A 15,204-nucleotide genomic window follows, 5' to 3' on the forward strand; every position below is an offset into this window, starting at 1 on the left:
AGGCCACTGTTTCGTTCCTTCTTTTCCTCCTCTTTTTCTTCTCCCCTCCCCACCGGGGGTGTGTCGGGAGCCACAGGACAGGCTTTCCCTCCTTTCCTCCTTTTCCTCCCCTTTCTCTCTGCTCGTGGCTCCCCCGGGAGCGGGGCACGCCGGGAGTTGTGGTTCTGCCCGCGCCTCCTCCCGCCGCGTCTCCCCGGCGCTTCCCGGCGTGCCCCGCGCGCGGCGGGCGCTGATTGGCGGGGCGGCGCGGGGCGGGCGCACGCGCGGCCGTTGGAGGCCCCGGGGCCGAGCCGCTCCCTCAGAGCCGGCACCGGCACCCTCAGAGCGGCACCCTCGGCACCGGCACCGGCGGCGAGCACCGCGGCCGCACCGGCACCCATGCACCGCGGCGCCGCGCCCGCCGGCTGAGCAGCGAGGCGGGCACCTGCGTCAGACCGCCGGCGCTGACGTCACGGGGGTGCGCGCGTGACGTCACCGCGCGGGGGGGGCATCGCGGGGCGGCTTTGACGTCAAAGGGGGGGTCGCGGGGTTGTGAGGGCGGGGGCGGCACCGGGGCTGGGCCGGGCCCCGGGGCGATAACGGGGGGCACCGGGAACCTCCTCCCGGTGTAACGGGATGAGGGGTGGGGAGCGGGACCGGGGGCGATGCGCCGAGGGGAGCAGGGCCGGGGTGCTGTGGGGCCGGCGATCGCCCCTAGGACCCGGTGATCGCCCCCCGAGCCCCGGTTAACCCCTGCCCCGAGCTCCGGTGGCCGCCCCCCAGGGCCCGGTTATGGCACCGGGGCCCCGTTTATTGCCCCCCCACCCCTCCCCGGGCCCGGTTCCCGCCCGGGAGCCGCTCCCGGTGCAGCAGCAGCCGAAAAGGAGCGCCCGAGGCGCGGGGCAGGTGCGGGGGAAGGCGCTGCCCCGCAGGTCCCGCACGTGGGCGGTGACACCGGCCCGGCCCCGCTCTGCCCTCGGGATTGCCTTCCAGCAGCACCGGGAGGGGATGGGCCCGGCGGGACTGCTGAGGGGGAGAGGGGGGCACGGGAAGGGGGTCCTCCTGCTCGGGGAACGGCCTGGATGGGGAACTGTCCCGAGCGCCAAACTGGGAATAGCCCTGAGCTCCAAACTAGGAACAGCCTGGACTGGGAACAGCCCCTGAGCTCCAAACTGGGAACTGTCCTGAGTCCCAAGCTGGGAACAGCCCCTCCCCTCTAGACCAGGAGCATCAGCACCCTCCCATAATTAGTGTCATAAGCAGAGCAGAGGCTGGGAGGGGTGGGAACATCCAACAAGCCCTGCAGAGGGACAGGGGATGGGGATGGGGAGCTGGGATTTTGGGTTCTCCTCAGCCAGGGTTTGGGCTCAGCAGGAATTGACCTCTGTGCTGGGGATGCTCTGGTTTCTGGGTCCCAACCCCGGTGAGGGGGTTTCTCTGTCAGCTCTGAAATCCAGGAGGTACAAACTGGGAAGCAGGCCCTGCTTTCCTGGGCACAGAGCTGTGGTGGGAGCTCCTGCTCCTTCCCAGTCCGGGTGGATGGCTCCCCAGACCCTCCAAACGTTCCTAAAGTCACTGTTTGTTCCTGCAGGGTCTGACAGGGCCGAAGGGCTGTGATGAAGAACCAGGGGGCGGAGACCAAAGGAGCCCCACGTCCCTCTGGTGCTTCCAAAACGAGCAGCGGGATGGGGCTGGAGGAGGGAGACTCACCCGAGGCTGCAGCACCCCCAGAAGGTGGGGAGGGGGTCCCTGGGAACAGGGGGGATGGCAGTGCTGGCATTCCCTGGAACGTGTGAGGGTGGGTTTAAACCTGGAAGGACTCAGGTTGCTGCTTTCTCTGCATCCAGCTCTTTGTGTGGGAGCAGCTGCGTTTTCCAGGGTAGAAATTCCTGTGGTTTTTCCCCTATTTCTGTGTGCAGTCCTGGAGGAGTTCCCATGTCCTAAGAGAACCATGGAGTCAGTTCTACCTGGAAGCAAAGGGTTGGTTGTTGTTGCTTCGACCTTAAGGGTCCCTTTCAACTCTCTGCTGTTACTCATCAAAACTCTTCTCTGGGATGCAAAATCCAGGTGTAACGGAGTAGGAGCTTGGTTAAAATGAACCCTGCCTGGTGCTCCCGTGCCTGGGGATGGAGGGAACTCACAGTGAGGAGAGTTAATTTAATAACCAGCTGCTCTTGGAGAAAGTTTGGAGGCAGGGCGTGCAGCCTGCTCCGTGCTGGGTGGAACGAGGGACGTTTGATCCCAGTACAGCTGCTCTTCCAGGGAGGACAGAGGCTCTCCCAGGTTTAAAACCCATTGTCATGCTAAAAAGCCCAGCCCTGGGGGATCTGAGCTGCCAGTTCCTGTTGGGGAGGGGGATGAAAAGCTCGCAGACAACCTGCTTGTGGTCGAGTTGGGGGGGCGCTGGGGGGTGGAATTTTTTGCTCTTGACAGATGTCAGGGGCTTGGTCATGCTCTGGTGATCAAAGGAGAGGCTGTTGGGAATGCCCTGCCATTGTCAGGGCAGCTGGCTGGAGACAAAGCAGCTTATCCTGCTGCAAGTCCAGCCAGGAAAACCTCCCCTTCCCTGCGTGTTGGCAGGGCTGGGAGCGTGGAGTGGGGTGGGAGTGTGACCCTCACTCTTTGTGTTCGTGTCCCCCCCCCTCCAGCTCCCCTCACTCAGGAGGACTCCAAGTCCTCCCGGGACGTGTCCGAGGAGCTGAGCCGGCAGCTGGAGGACATCCTGAGCACCTACTGCGTGGATGCCAGCCAGGAGGGCCCGGGGGAGCCCCCCGAGCCCGAGGAGCCCGACAAGGGCCGGCCCGAGTCCCCCCGCAACGGGGAGCAGGAGCCGGGCGGCCCCGAGATGAACGGCGAGAAGGAGAACTCCAAGGGCACCGAGGAGGGCGGGGACAGGGACCAGAAGAAGGCTCAGGAGAAGAAGAAAGCCAAGGGTTTAGGTAAGAGGTTCCCTGCAGCCCTTGGGTTTGCCCTGCACCGATCAGATCTGTGCCCTCGGATGTGTTTGGGAATGGCACAGTGTCCTGTTCTGGAGTTGGGGGGGGGTGAGGGATGTACCCTGGAGCTGCCACAGCCTCTGAATTCCATGGATTTCTCTTCTCCTGGACATAGCTGGCTCCGGCCCAGCCCAGTGGTGATTTCCTGCTCTGAAAACCAGGTCTCTCCCCCAGCTGCTCCACTTATTTTCCCACTGTATGGGGTGAAATCCGTGGGGCAGAGCCCTGAGAAGACCCCAGGACCAGCAGCTCCAGCCCAGGGCTGCGAGACCTGCTCAGTCCCCTCCTGTCTTCACCCTCACGAGCCAGAGCTCTGTGTAAGCCATTTTACACAGTTTATTTATCTATTCCCATTCCCTGTCTCCTGCCAGGCAAGGAAATCACTTTGCTGATGCAGACACTGAACACCCTGAGCACGTCAGAGGAGAAGCTGGCAGCGCTGTGCAAGAAATACGCTGAGCTGGTGAGTCCCTCTGGGGCCGAGAGGGGGGAAACAGCAGCTCAGGGAGGCAGGAGGGACATTCCAGAAAGACCCTGGAGCTTTGCAGTGCCCTGGGATCTCTGCAGGGCTGGATATCTGGATAGGAGGGGTGGGTGTTGGCTCCCCGTGTCCCTCAGTGGGCACACAGCCCTGCCCTGCCCTCTCCATGCCCTCTGCTCCCTTCTCCCAGCTGGAAGAGCACCGTAACTCACAGAAGCAGATGAAGATCCTGCAGAAGAAGCAGACACAGCTGGTGCAGGAGAAGGATCACCTGCAGAGCGAGCACAGCAAGGCCATCCTGGCCCGCAGCAAACTGGAGAGCCTGTGCCGGGAGCTCCAGAGGCACAACCGCACCCTCAAGGCAGGTGTTCCCCGGGCTCTGCTCCCGGGGCTGCTCCATCCCAACCCCTCGGATCAAGTGGCGTGCCTGGGTTGCCCCCAGGCTGCCCTCAGGGCAGTGTTTAACTCTGGGGTTCAGCCCTCCTTGCCTGCACTGTCCCGGTGTTATTTCGGGGCGCAGCCTCTGGAGAGAGGCAAGGGAAAGGCCTGGAGTCCCTTCCTGATGGATTTAAGGAGCAGTGGGAGGCTGGGCGGGCTTGGGGCTCCCCTTTGGTGACGTGTCCCTGCCCTCCCCACGCAGGAGGAGGGCGTGCAGCGCGCGCGGGAGGAGGAGGAGAAGAGGAAGGAGGTGACATCCCACTTCCAGGTGACGCTGAACGACATCCAGCTGCAGATGGAGCAGCACAACGAGAGGAACTCCAAGCTGCGCCAGGAGAACATGGAGCTGGCAGAGAGGCTCAAGAAGCTCATCGAGCAGTACGAGCTGCGGGAGGAGGTGGGTCAGGACAGGGAGGGAGTTCCCTGCTTCCAGAGGGGAATTAAAACCCAGCAGATCCTCCCTCATCACATTCCTGTAACCACAGCTCTCATCAAGCCAGTGTTTTAGTGCCACAGAACATCGAGGCTGTGTTTGGCAGAGTGAAAGGGAAGCGAGCACTGCTTGTATCAGTGTGGCAAAATGGAACACAGGTCTTCAAAAGCAGCACTCAAACCAGGAAGATTCAGCAGGGGGAAAAGTGCACACACACTCACTGCTTTAGCAGAGGAAAATATCCAGTATAGCCAAAATATCCAATATATCTAAATGTATCTATGTCCTGTGTATCTAAATGCACTGCAAACACCCAGCTCTGTGCATTTCATTCCAGTAAAAGTTACATGGTATTTTTTTAGGTTGGTTACTTATGCCGCTGAGATTGACCTGGGTTCATTTAATGCAAACTAGACATCCTTACTTTGTGTAGACTGTTGAGGTTCATTGATGCCCTTAATATGGCATTAATTAGACACTGCTTATAAATAACCTGCAGTAAGAACATCTGTTTGTCTGGGACCTTCTGAGCCTGTGGTGTTCCCTTGGCAGCACATTGACAAGGTGTTCAAGCACAAGGAGCTGCAGCAGCAGCTGGTGGATGCCAAACTGCAGCAGGCCCAGGAGATGCTGAAGGAGACAGAGGAGAGGCACCAGCGGGAGAAGGACTTTGTAAGTCGTGGAGCAGTTCTGGGGTGGTTGTGACCCTTGTTACTGCTGGAGCCCTGAGAACAGAGCCCAGAGCAGGTTATCCCACATCTTGCCTTGCTTCCTGAGCAGCTGCAGGAGCTGGGCTGGAGCCCTGCTCTGCTCCTGGTGCTTCTCCCAGGCTGCTCCCGTCTCCAGGCCCAGCACCAGCCGTGCAGGGATGTGCTCAGGGCATTCCCAGATAACTGCTTTTGCTCTTCCCCAGCTGCTGAAGGAAGCTGTGGAATCCCAGAGGATGTGTGAGCTGATGAAGCAGCAGGAGACCCACCTCAAGCAGCAGGTGAGTTCCCTGCTCTATGTGCTCAGCCTGTTCTGTTTGGGTTTCTTTTCTTCCTAAGCAAGGAACAATCCAAAGTTCCCTCATCTGGAAAACACAGGGGCAGGATCTCTCCTGGCCTTGGTATTGGTGAGCTGAGATTTCCTTCAGCAATTCTGCCTGCTGGGAGAAAGGTGCCTTGTTTTTTTCCCAGTGCTGGGAGCAGTCATGGGATCATCCCTCACTGAACCAGCCCCAGCAAGTGCCTCCTGCCCTGGCCAGGGGATGTTTATAGGACACATCACTCTGAGGGTGTTTCCCTAGGACAGAATTTTCCCTTGGCAGAGCAGCTCTGTGCTGCCACTTTGTTTTGTGTCCCAGCACAAGCAGCTCAGTCCCTGCTTGGCCTCATCCCTGCTGTCAGTGGGTGCCCTGGTGAGCTCCCTGTCTCTCCCCACAGCTGGCTCTCTACACAGAGAAGTTTGAGGAATTCCAGAACACCCTCTCCAAAAGCAGTGAAGTGTTCACAACGTTTAAACAGGAGATGGAGAAGGTGGGTGGCGCTTCTGCTGTCCTGGCTCTGCTCCATCGTTCTGTTTAATTTTGGGTCTGTGCCAGAGGAGGGGGTGGCACCTGAGGGCATGTGGGATGTCCCTGCAGTGCTCTGCCTGGGGCTTGTTTGTCTTGGGGTGTCCTGTGCAGGGCCAGGAGTTGGACTTTTGATGGGTCCCTTCCAACTCAGGCTATTCAGTGATTCCATCTGTGCCCTTTTTGTGATCCTGTAGATGACCAAGAAGATCAAGAAGCTGGAGAAGGAGACCACCATGTACCGCTCCCGCTGGGAGAGCAGCAACAAGGCTCTCCTGGAGATGGCAGAGGAGGTGAGGGGGCCCTGGGGATGGGCTGGAGCTGAGGGCAGGGCAGGACAACTCCTGTCTTGATGCAGGATGGTGAGGTGTGAGGGGGCGAGGGCAGAAAGAAGCCTCGATGCAGCTCCAGATGCTTTGAATGCTTAAAACCATCCCCACCATGCTGTCACTGTCTGCCCATATCCCTCTGGGGTTTCATCCCTCCCTTTCCGCCTCTCCCTGCAGAAAACCCTCCGGGACAAGGAGCTGGAGGGGCTGCAGGTGAAGATCCAGCGGCTGGAGAAGCTGTGCCGGGCCCTGCAGACGGAGCGCAACGACCTCAACAAGAAGGTGCAGGACCTGTGTGCCCACACGGACCTGGCAGAGCCTCTGAAGGACCCATCCCGGGACAGCTCCGACTGTCCCGGCTCGGGAAAGGCCACGCACAGCCCGGATCCTGCGGAGAGCCTGGGAGAACTGAGCCCAGGAGCCACGGGGCAGAGCGGGACTGAGGAGGGACCCCGGGGCGCCGACTGAGCCCCTGCAGGGCACGGGGGTGGGCACAGGGAGAGGGGGAGGCCTGGATGAGCAGACTCCATCTGGTGCCCTTCTCCTGCTCCTGGGACAGGTGGAAAAAGGACAGGACAGCCCTCCTGGGGATGTGAGATTTCCTAGCTTTTAGGGTTTGTTTTTTTTTTTTTTTTTAAATTTTATATATATATATATATATGATATATAAAAAATGTGCAGGGCAACGTACACTTTATATATGGATACCCATGGAAAACCGGACTGCCCCGCCTCCCTGCCTGTGTCAATAACTAATATATGGAGCCTCAACTGATCGTCCCTCTCACTAAAAGACCTTGTCATTGGCAGGGGCTGCGATCCCCAAAATCTGGCGCAGCTCAGGAAGGCAGGTCCGTGGATCTGTGTCCCGTGGGATGCGACTCTGGCACCGAGTGAAAGCCAAGGAGCAGAGCTGTGAGAGCCACAGCGCTGGATCCTCCCCCTTCCCTCTGCTGCTCGCAGGAGGGAGCTCCTGGGCTTGCTCCTGCGTGGGCTGGGGGTGCAAGAGGCCGTCCCCCTGCTCAGTTCTGTGTGTGGAACGGGCACAAGGAGAAGCAGGAAGGGCATTCCCGGTCCTGTCCTGCGGGACTTTCGCTCTTCCCAGGACCTGCCAATGTCTCAATCGCCTTACGATTCACAGTTGCCTCTTTGCTGAACGCACATGTGCACAAGTGTATTAAACAGTTAATCCAAAGGTCTAATTCCCAAGTGTTTTGCACAAGTGTGTCATCGTTGTGCAGGGGGACGGGGCTCCCCCCGAGCTCCTCTGCCCCATCCCTGGGAGCACCCACGGAGCTGGGGCTCCAGGAGGATAAACCCTGTGTCTGCTCCGGGATCGCCGGGACCAGCTCCAGGACCGTGGACCCTCTGGCCTGGGGGTATCTGTGCTATCCCAGACTACCCTTTTCCCTTCTTTCTCTGCTTTCTTGGAAGAGCATCTCCCCAGTGCTGCCTCACCCTGCTCGCCCCAGGGACCCAGCTGTGCTGGGAGGGTGTTCAGGGACAGACGTGGGACCTGCTGGCACTGGGGTTTGGGATTTCTCCTTATTTTCTCAAGGCTTTCTCTTTCCAGTGTTCTTTTGGAAGACTTGACGTGCTCCAGCCCTCCTTCGCCGCAGCTTCTCTGTGACAGACTTTATTCCCAGCATTGCCTGGAACCAGCTGGCTGGAGACATTTCCCACTGTGGATGTGTTCAGTGGAACAGCTTTGGATTCTCTTCTGGCAACGCAGCTGCTCTCCCATCATCTCTCCATGAAGGACCTGCCTCCTTGTCCCCCTTTCCTCTGCAGGGACCCCAGGGAGCCCAGCTCTGGGGAAGGGTCTGTCTGCAGCAGGGACGGGCTCCAACAAGTCTGCACAGAGCTGAACATCCACTGGGACACATTCCCTGGAGCTGAGCATGGCTTTGCCTTCCAGCATTTGCCTCTGGAAGGGTCTGGCAGGAGCCCCCGAGCAAGTGAATGTAGGTCTGGCCTGGGGGACCACCCTGTTCCCCCAGCAGCCGGGCCAAGGCGGGGCTGCTGCCGGGATCAGGATCTGGGCTTCTCTTCCTGCTCCTTCAATAAAAGGAAAACCCCTTAGAAATTCACCAACACCCCCCTATTTTTTTTTTTTTTCTTGTCTTTTGCCTGTCACGGTACAGAAACCCCGTGGGGGCTGTTGTGTGTGTCCTGTATCCAATAGAAACGCTCCCAACCTCCCCGCTTCCACTGCCTCTGTTGTCTCTCCTTCAGTACCACGGGGGGGGGTGGAGGAGGGAAGTGAAGATTTGGGGTGGTGAGGTGGGTTTGGGGAGGCCACACCAGCCTCTGGGGGACACGGTTTCCCTGTCTCCAGGCTCTCTGTCCCTCCCTTTCCAAAGGGGACGAGGTGGGGGAGGTTGGGAGGCACAGCCGAGATGGGATGTCCCATCAGGACCCCCAGCGTGGGACATTCACCTGTGGCTCTCCCTCGCGGGGATGCTGCAGCCACCAAAAGTGTCACCTGCCCTGGGGGTACCCAGCCCCTGGTTGCCCACATTGGCTCCAAAATGTCCAAGATCGGATTAAAATCCTGGCGGGATTTACACGAGCAGCTGCGCTCCGGCTGCGCGCAGGGACTCGTCTAATCCCGTCCCTGCGCCGGGGCTGGAGGCCCTTCCCGGCTCCTTCCCGGCTCCTTCCCGGCCCCTTCCTGCAGGGACGGATCCCGCAATCGCGGCTCTGCGGTGACACCGGGGGACGACGCGGGGTAAACCGGGCGAGATTGAGGAGGGAGGGGGGCCAGGAACGACCCCGGGGCGCGGGGGAGCGGAGCGGGCGTTGGATCCCGATCCTGCCCCATCCGCGACCCCCGTGGGATGCTGATCCCGGGGCCGGGGCTGGGGAGCGGTTCTGGGGGTCCGGCGGCGCCCGGAGGAAGTTCCCTTTCCCTTTAAATGCAAATCCCGGGCTGTGCGGACGGTGTCCGGTGGGCTCGGGGTGTCCGGGGGGTTTGGGGTGTCCGGCAGGGTGTCGGGTGGGCTCGGGGACGCGCCGGGGCAGCCCCTCGGGCCGGAGCGGGGCCTGGCACAGGTCAGTGCCCGCCCGTGGAGCTCCGCAGGCTGTGGACAAAGGGGCTCCACGGCCCCGGAGCGGCCCCGTCCGGCCCCCCTTCTGGGCCCGGGGGCTCGGTCGGAGCCGGGGGGTGTCGGTACCCGCACGGTCCCGGTCCTGGTCCCGCTCTCGCCGGGGGCAGCCGAGGTTGAAATCCTGCTCTCCCTGAAACCCTGAAATCCTGCTGGGGACACGCCGAGAGCCGAGGCCAGGCCGGAGCTCCGGCTGCGAGCGAAGGCTGAGCCTGAGCCCGAGCTCGGCTGCTGCCGCCCGGGAAGGGGGTCCGAGCTCCTTCTCCAGCCCTTCCAGCGAGCCCCGGTGGCCGTGGCTGTCACCCCCGCACTCCGGGGGTCCCGCAGCCCCTCTGCTGTGCCCCGGGCACGCTCGTCCTTTTCCCTGAGCCCTCAGTCCCCACGCTCCGTGCCCGTGCCCGCAGGGTCCCCGCAGCCCCCGGGATGGAGGAGCGGCGGAGGAAGCGCAGCCCCCGGACCTGCCTGGCCCAGCCCGCGCCCCCCGGGGGCCCCCGCCCGCTGCCCCCCAGCAAGAGCACGACCTTCGCGCTGCCGCTGCCCACACTGCCCTCGCCCCGGCAGCGCGCCCGGCTCCGCAGGTGGGTGCGGGATGGGGGGGAACCCTCTCAGCCCCCCGCGGTGCCCCTGGAGCGATGCGAATCCCTGTTCCCCGTGCAGGACCAGCAAGGAGCGGGCGCGGGCGGGCGCGGGGGGGTCCCGGGGGGCCCCGCTCCAGCACAGCTTCCTCACAGACGTGTCCGACGTGTGCGAGATGGAGGGGGGGCTGCTCAGCCTCCTCAGCGACTTCCACTCGGGAAAACTGCAGGCGTTCGGTGAGGGATCGGGGACTGGGGGGGGCCGTGGGGACAGGGGATGGGATGGGATGGGATGGGATGGGATGGGATGGGATGGGATGGGATGGGATGGGATGGGATGGGATGGGATGGGATGGGATGGGATGGGATGGGATGGGATGGGATGGGATGGGTGGATGCCTGGGAAGGAGTGGGATGGGATTGGATGATTCCCAGGGAAGGAGTGGGATGGGATGATTTCCAGGGCAGGAGTGGGATGGGATGTGGTGATTCCCAGGAAAGGAGTGGGATGGGATGTGGTGATTCCCAGGGCTGGAGTGGGATGGGATGGGATGTGGTGATTTCCAGGGCAGGAGTGGGATAGGATGTGGTGATTCCCAGGGAAGGATGGGATGGGATGGGATGTGGTGATTTCCAGGGCAGGAGTGGGATGGGATGTGGTGATTCCCAGGGCTGGAGTGGGATGGGATGTGGTGATTCCCAGGGCTGGAGTGGGATGGGATGTGGTGATTTCCAGGGCAGGAGTGGGATGGGATGTGGTGATTCCCAGGGATGGAGTGGGATGGGATGGGATGTGGTGATTTCCAGGGCAGGAGTGGGATGGGATGTGGTGATTCCCAGGGCAGGAGTGGGATGGGATGGGATGGGATGGGATGAGGTGGGATGGGATGGGATGGGATGGGATGGGATGGGATGGGATGGGATGGGATGGGATGGGATGGGATGGGATGATTCCCAGGGCTGGAGTGGGATGGGATGATTTCCAGGGCAGGAGTGGGATGGGATGTAGTGATTCCCAGGGCAGGAGTGGGATGGGATGGGATGATTTCCAGGGAAGGAGTGGGATGGGATGTGGTGATTCCCAGGGAAGGAGTGGGATGGGATGTGGTGATTCCCAGGGAAGGAGTGGGATGGGATGTGGTGATTCCCAGGGAAGGAGTGGGATGGGATGTGGTGATTCCCAGGGAAGGAGTGGGATGGGATGTGGTGATTCCCAGGGAAGGAGTGGGATGGGATGTGGTGATTCCCAGGGAAGGAGTGCTCCTTCGAGCAGCTGGAGCACGTGCGGGAGATGCAGGAGAAGCTGGCCCGGCTCCACTTCGGGCTGGACGTGTGTGTGGAGGAGCTCCCCGAGGAGCAGAAGAAGGCGGCGGCCGACAGGAACCTGGACCAGCTGCTGGCACACGTGAGTGTCACCCCTGTCCCCTGCCAGGGCTGGGACCCCCTGGCCTCTCCAGCAGCTCCTCAGTTCTGCCTTTGCTCCCACAGCTGGAAGAGCTCAGCAGCTCCATGTATCCTTGCTGGGGGATGGTGGGGACAGGGACAAAGGGATCCGTGATGGTGGGGACAGTGATGGTGGTGGCAGTGACAGTGATGGCAGTGACAGTGGGGACAGTGATGGTGGGGACAGTGACAAAGGGATCAGTGATGGCAGTGACAGTGGCAGTGGCAGCAATGGCAATGACAGTGGCAGTGACAGTGGCAGCGATGGCAGTGGCAGTGGCAGCGATGGCAGTGACAGTGATGGCAGTGGCAGTGGTGACAGTGGCAGCGATGGCAGTGACAGTGGCAGTGGTGGTGGCAGTGACAGTGGCAGTGGTGACAGTGGCAGCGATGGCAGTGACAGTGATGGCAGTGACAGTGGCAGTGGTGGCAGTGGCAGTGATGGCAGTGGCAGTGGCAGTGATGGCAGTGACAGTGGCAGTGGTGGCAGTGGCAGCGATGGCAGTGGCCGTGGGGACAGCAGTGGCGTTCCCCTTGACCCGCGCTCAGACAGAAGCTGCACCTGGCGGAGAGCTCGGACCCCGAGGACGCGGCCGCCTGACCCCGGCCCTGCCCCCGGCCCGCCCCCCCGGCCGTGCCCGGCCTGGACCCCAAACCGGGACCCCAAACCGGGACTCCCAACCCCCGGGGCGGGGCCTGGCGGGGCGGGGCCCGTCGCGGCCCGATGACGCCATCGCCCCGCGCCGGGCGGCCATGGCGGCGCTGGGCCCGCGGGCCGAGGCCGAGGGGCGGCGGCGGCTCCTGCGAGCCCTGACCCGCCTGCAGGTGCGGGACGGGGGGGCCTGCGCGGGGGGGACACCCGGGGGGAGGCACGGCTGGAAGGGGATTTTGGGAGGCACAACTGGATGGGGACCCTTGGGGAGGGGCATAGAGGGGTCTCTTTGGGGGTCTGAGGGGTCCCTGGGGCTCACAGGGGTCCCTGTGGGGTCTGAGGGTTCCCTGGGGGTCTGAGGGGTCCTTGGGGGTCTAAGGGGTCCTTGGGACTCACAAGGGGTCCCTGGGTGATCAGAGGGGTCCCTGGGAGGGGTCTGAGGGGTCCCTGGGGCGTGTGAGGTGTCCCTGGGGGGGTCAGAGAGGTCCCTGGGACTCACAGGGTCCCTGGTGGTGTCTGAGGGTCTCTTGGGGGTCTGAGGGGTCCCTTGGGGGTCAGAGATGTCTCTGGGGGTGGGGTCTGAGGGGTCCCTGGGGCTCACAGGGGTACCTGGGGGGATCAGAGATGTCCCTGGGGTCCCAGCCGGGTGCCGGTGCAGGTGGGGGTGTTTGGGGGGCTCAGGGGGGTCTGGGGGTCTCTCCCGACTGCCGCTGCTCCGCAGGCCTGTGCCAGGGGGTTCCTGCTGCGGCAGCGGCTCCGGCGGGCGCGGGAGGACTTCGAGGCGGCCGTGCTGGAGATCGACGGGGACCTGCGGGCCCTGCGCTGGACGGGGCAGCTCCTGCTGCGGCCCAGCTTTGACCCCGACCCCCAGGGGCCCGCCCAGGTGGGGGTCCTGCCCTGGTCCTGCAGGGCATGCCTGGGGCTCTGTGACCCTGGGGGTCCCTGGGGGTGCCCCAGCCCTGGGGGCCACGTCTCAGTTCTCTGTGTTTTCTTTTACATGTTTCCTTTCATATATTTTTATATTTTCCTTTACAACTTTTTCTATTTTCCATTTCCTTTTATTCGATTCCTTTTTTTTTCTATTTCCTTTCTATTCATTTCCTTTCTATTTTCCTTTCTGTTTTCCTTACATTTATTTTTCTTATTCCCCTCATATTTTCTTTATGTTCCCTTCATATTTTCTCTTTTCCCTTTTCCTTCCCTTCTACCACCTCTCCTCCTTTCCCCCCCCCGCCCCATTCCCATCCCTCCCCTGTGTCCCCTCTTTTAGCCCCTGGATCCCCAGGAGGGCAGCACCAAAAACCCCCCGGAGGAGCCGGAACCCCCCGAACCAGATGAGACCCCCCAGCCCCCCTGCAGGGCAGGGCAGCCCCCACCCCCACGGGCCAGGACGACACCCTGAGCCCCCCAAACGTGGGGGTTGAGGGTGACAAAGGCACAGAGAAGGAGAGCGAGGAGTGGGACAAGGAGAGCAGCGAGACCTCGGTGTGGGACAGCTGCGACCTGGGCACCGAGCCCCTCGGAGCCCACCCGGGTGAGGGGGCACGGGGGGGGGACCCCACGGGGGAGCCACGGCCTCCAGAGTGCCTTGGAGAGGCTGGGAGGGGAGGATCTCAACTCACAGGGGGTTGTTGTTCCGTTTCTTTGCAGAAATCCCTCTGGGGGAGCTTCCCCGAAGCCGCTCCGGCCTCCAGGCCTACAGGAGCCACCTGCTGATGGAGCTGCTGTGGCTGCAGCAGGCCATTGCCAGCAGGAAAAACGTGAGGGCCTGGCCCTGCCCCTTCCCAAACAGCAGGGACAGCCCCTCCAAAAACGGGGCTGGCTGGGGACAATCCCATCATCCAGGGTGTTGGGGGGTTTGGGCTGGTTGATCTGCCCCCCGGGTCTGTGGGATTTAATCAGCAGTGCTGGGTTTTCTTCCTCCTGCAGTTCTTGATGCTGAAGCGGAAGCTGGGGATTCCTGACCCCCTGGAAGGCGTTCCCAAGCACCTGGATTGGTGTGGGGGAGCCCTGGAGGAGCTGCAGCACCAGGGGTGACCCCAGGGGAGCTCCAGCTCCGTGGGTTGGTGGTTTTAAACTCCAGCAGAACGTGGCAAGAGAGCCTTTTAGTTCTTTTTTAGGTGTGAGTAGTTGGTCAGAGCAGGATTAAACACTGGGGAGGATTAAACCCAGGGAGGTTGTGGTGAGTGCTGGAGGGGTTCCCAGTGGGGATCCTTCCACAAGGACCCCGTTCCTGTTGGCTGAGCTGGGTGATCCAAGGCGGGGGGAAATGGAGGATGGGAAGATTTTCCACGTACAGGAGGTGGTTTGGGACTGAAAGGCTGAAGGCAGCAGGTGCTGGGACCTGCAGGGACAGCCTGTTCCCCTCTGAGGGCTCTGCACTTCACACCTCTGCAACAGCCAGGATCTCCAAGTGCCCGTGGTGGATTTTTGGGAATGCTGGAAGATGGAAGGTGCTCTATCTGTTCCTGTAGCTCAGGAACATTCCAGGTCCCTGGAAAAGGGACTTTCCATGTGGTGCTGGGGTTCCCCCCTGTGATTCCCCCCTCCCCTGCATTCCTGCTGCCTGAACAGCCTCTGTTGCCACGTGGCAGGTGGATCCCTCTTTTCCAGAATGATCCCCACCTTGTTTGTGAATAAAAAGCTTTCCTAATGCTCCTCTTTGGATCTGTTCCTGCCTGGCTTTCCTGCCTCCTCCTGGGCAGAGCCAGGTGGGTCCATGTCCCGTTTTGACCCATGGAATCCATCTGGGACAGAGTGGTGACAGGGGGGTGACAGCACCTGGGCAGTGCTGCTGTGGGTGGGACATCAGGAAGATCCTGAGCCGTAAATCCCGGTCAGAGCCAGGTTTGGGAAGCACTGAGCTGCTCTCCGGTGTGTAAAGCTGAGAGCAGCCACGAGGGGGAACTGGAGGAAGCTCAGCACGGCATCACTGCAGGGCTTTGTGCGATGGAAAGGCGAGAAATCCCCATCTGGGGGATGAACAATTCCCTTCTGGAACGTGGGATCTGCAATAAGGACGGCAAAGGCTCTCCTGGATTCTTCTGTGTTTCCATCCTCACTCCTGCCACAGAGGAACTTACATTAAAACCCAGAATGAGAGACCACAGAAAGGTATTTGTTCCCCTCACTGGGTCTGTGGAGTGTGGGAGAACCTTCCTGTGTTCAGATTCCTTCACCTGCCTGCAGGTGAAGCTCAGAATCCCCCAGGGAATAACC

At 61.5% G+C, this 15,204-nt stretch overlaps 3 protein-coding genes across 4 annotated transcripts; all 3 read left to right on the top strand.

Moving 5' to 3' along the window:
• The first annotated feature begins 335 nt into the window (after nt 1-335).
• Nucleotides 336-8,416, top strand: TXLNA (taxilin alpha). 2 transcript variants are annotated; one of them, XM_050326402.1, is made up of 11 exons: nt 336-457; nt 1,571-1,713; nt 2,628-2,918; nt 3,347-3,438; nt 3,647-3,817; nt 4,097-4,291; nt 4,880-4,999; nt 5,241-5,315; nt 5,752-5,844; nt 6,077-6,172; nt 6,386-8,416. In XM_050326402.1, the coding sequence occupies exons 2-11, from the start codon at nt 1,596-1,598 to the stop codon at nt 6,674-6,676; spliced, it is 1,542 nt and encodes a 513-aa protein (XP_050182359.1). In that variant the 5' UTR covers nt 336-457; nt 1,571-1,595; the 3' UTR covers nt 6,677-8,416. The 2 variants fall into 2 exon arrangements, with proteins under 2 accessions (XP_050182359.1, XP_050182360.1); XM_050326403.1 differs by lacking the exon at nt 336-457 and having other exon boundaries at nt 1,354-1,713; nt 6,386-6,490; nt 7,019-8,416.
• Nucleotides 8,417-8,826: 410 nt separating this feature from the next.
• On the top strand, nt 8,827-12,019 carry CCDC28B (coiled-coil domain containing 28B). The gene is made up of 6 exons (XM_050326410.1): nt 8,827-8,939; nt 9,720-9,893; nt 9,973-10,127; nt 11,141-11,295; nt 11,379-11,401; nt 11,883-12,019. Exons 2-6 carry the CDS (start codon nt 9,739-9,741, stop codon nt 11,932-11,934), a joined length of 540 nt encoding a protein of 179 aa, XP_050182367.1. The 5' UTR covers nt 8,827-8,939; nt 9,720-9,738; the 3' UTR covers nt 11,935-12,019.
• A 39-nt stretch (nt 12,020-12,058) lies between these two features.
• On the top strand, nt 12,059-14,643 carry IQCC (IQ motif containing C). Its single transcript, XM_050326415.1, is given in 6 exon segments — nt 12,059-12,158; nt 12,707-12,868; nt 13,256-13,375; nt 13,378-13,519; nt 13,636-13,745; nt 13,915-14,643. Coding segments are annotated over 6 exon segments (714 nt in total). The 5' UTR covers nt 12,059-12,086; the 3' UTR covers nt 14,023-14,643.
• The last annotated feature ends 561 nt before the right edge of the window (nt 14,644-15,204 follow it).

Source organism: Myiozetetes cayanensis, unplaced genomic scaffold (genome assembly GCF_022539395.1).
Source record: "Myiozetetes cayanensis isolate MyiCay16 unplaced genomic scaffold, myiCay2020 scf31, whole genome shotgun sequence".
Classification (NCBI taxonomy): Eukaryota; Metazoa; Chordata; class Aves; order Passeriformes; family Tyrannidae; genus Myiozetetes; species Myiozetetes cayanensis.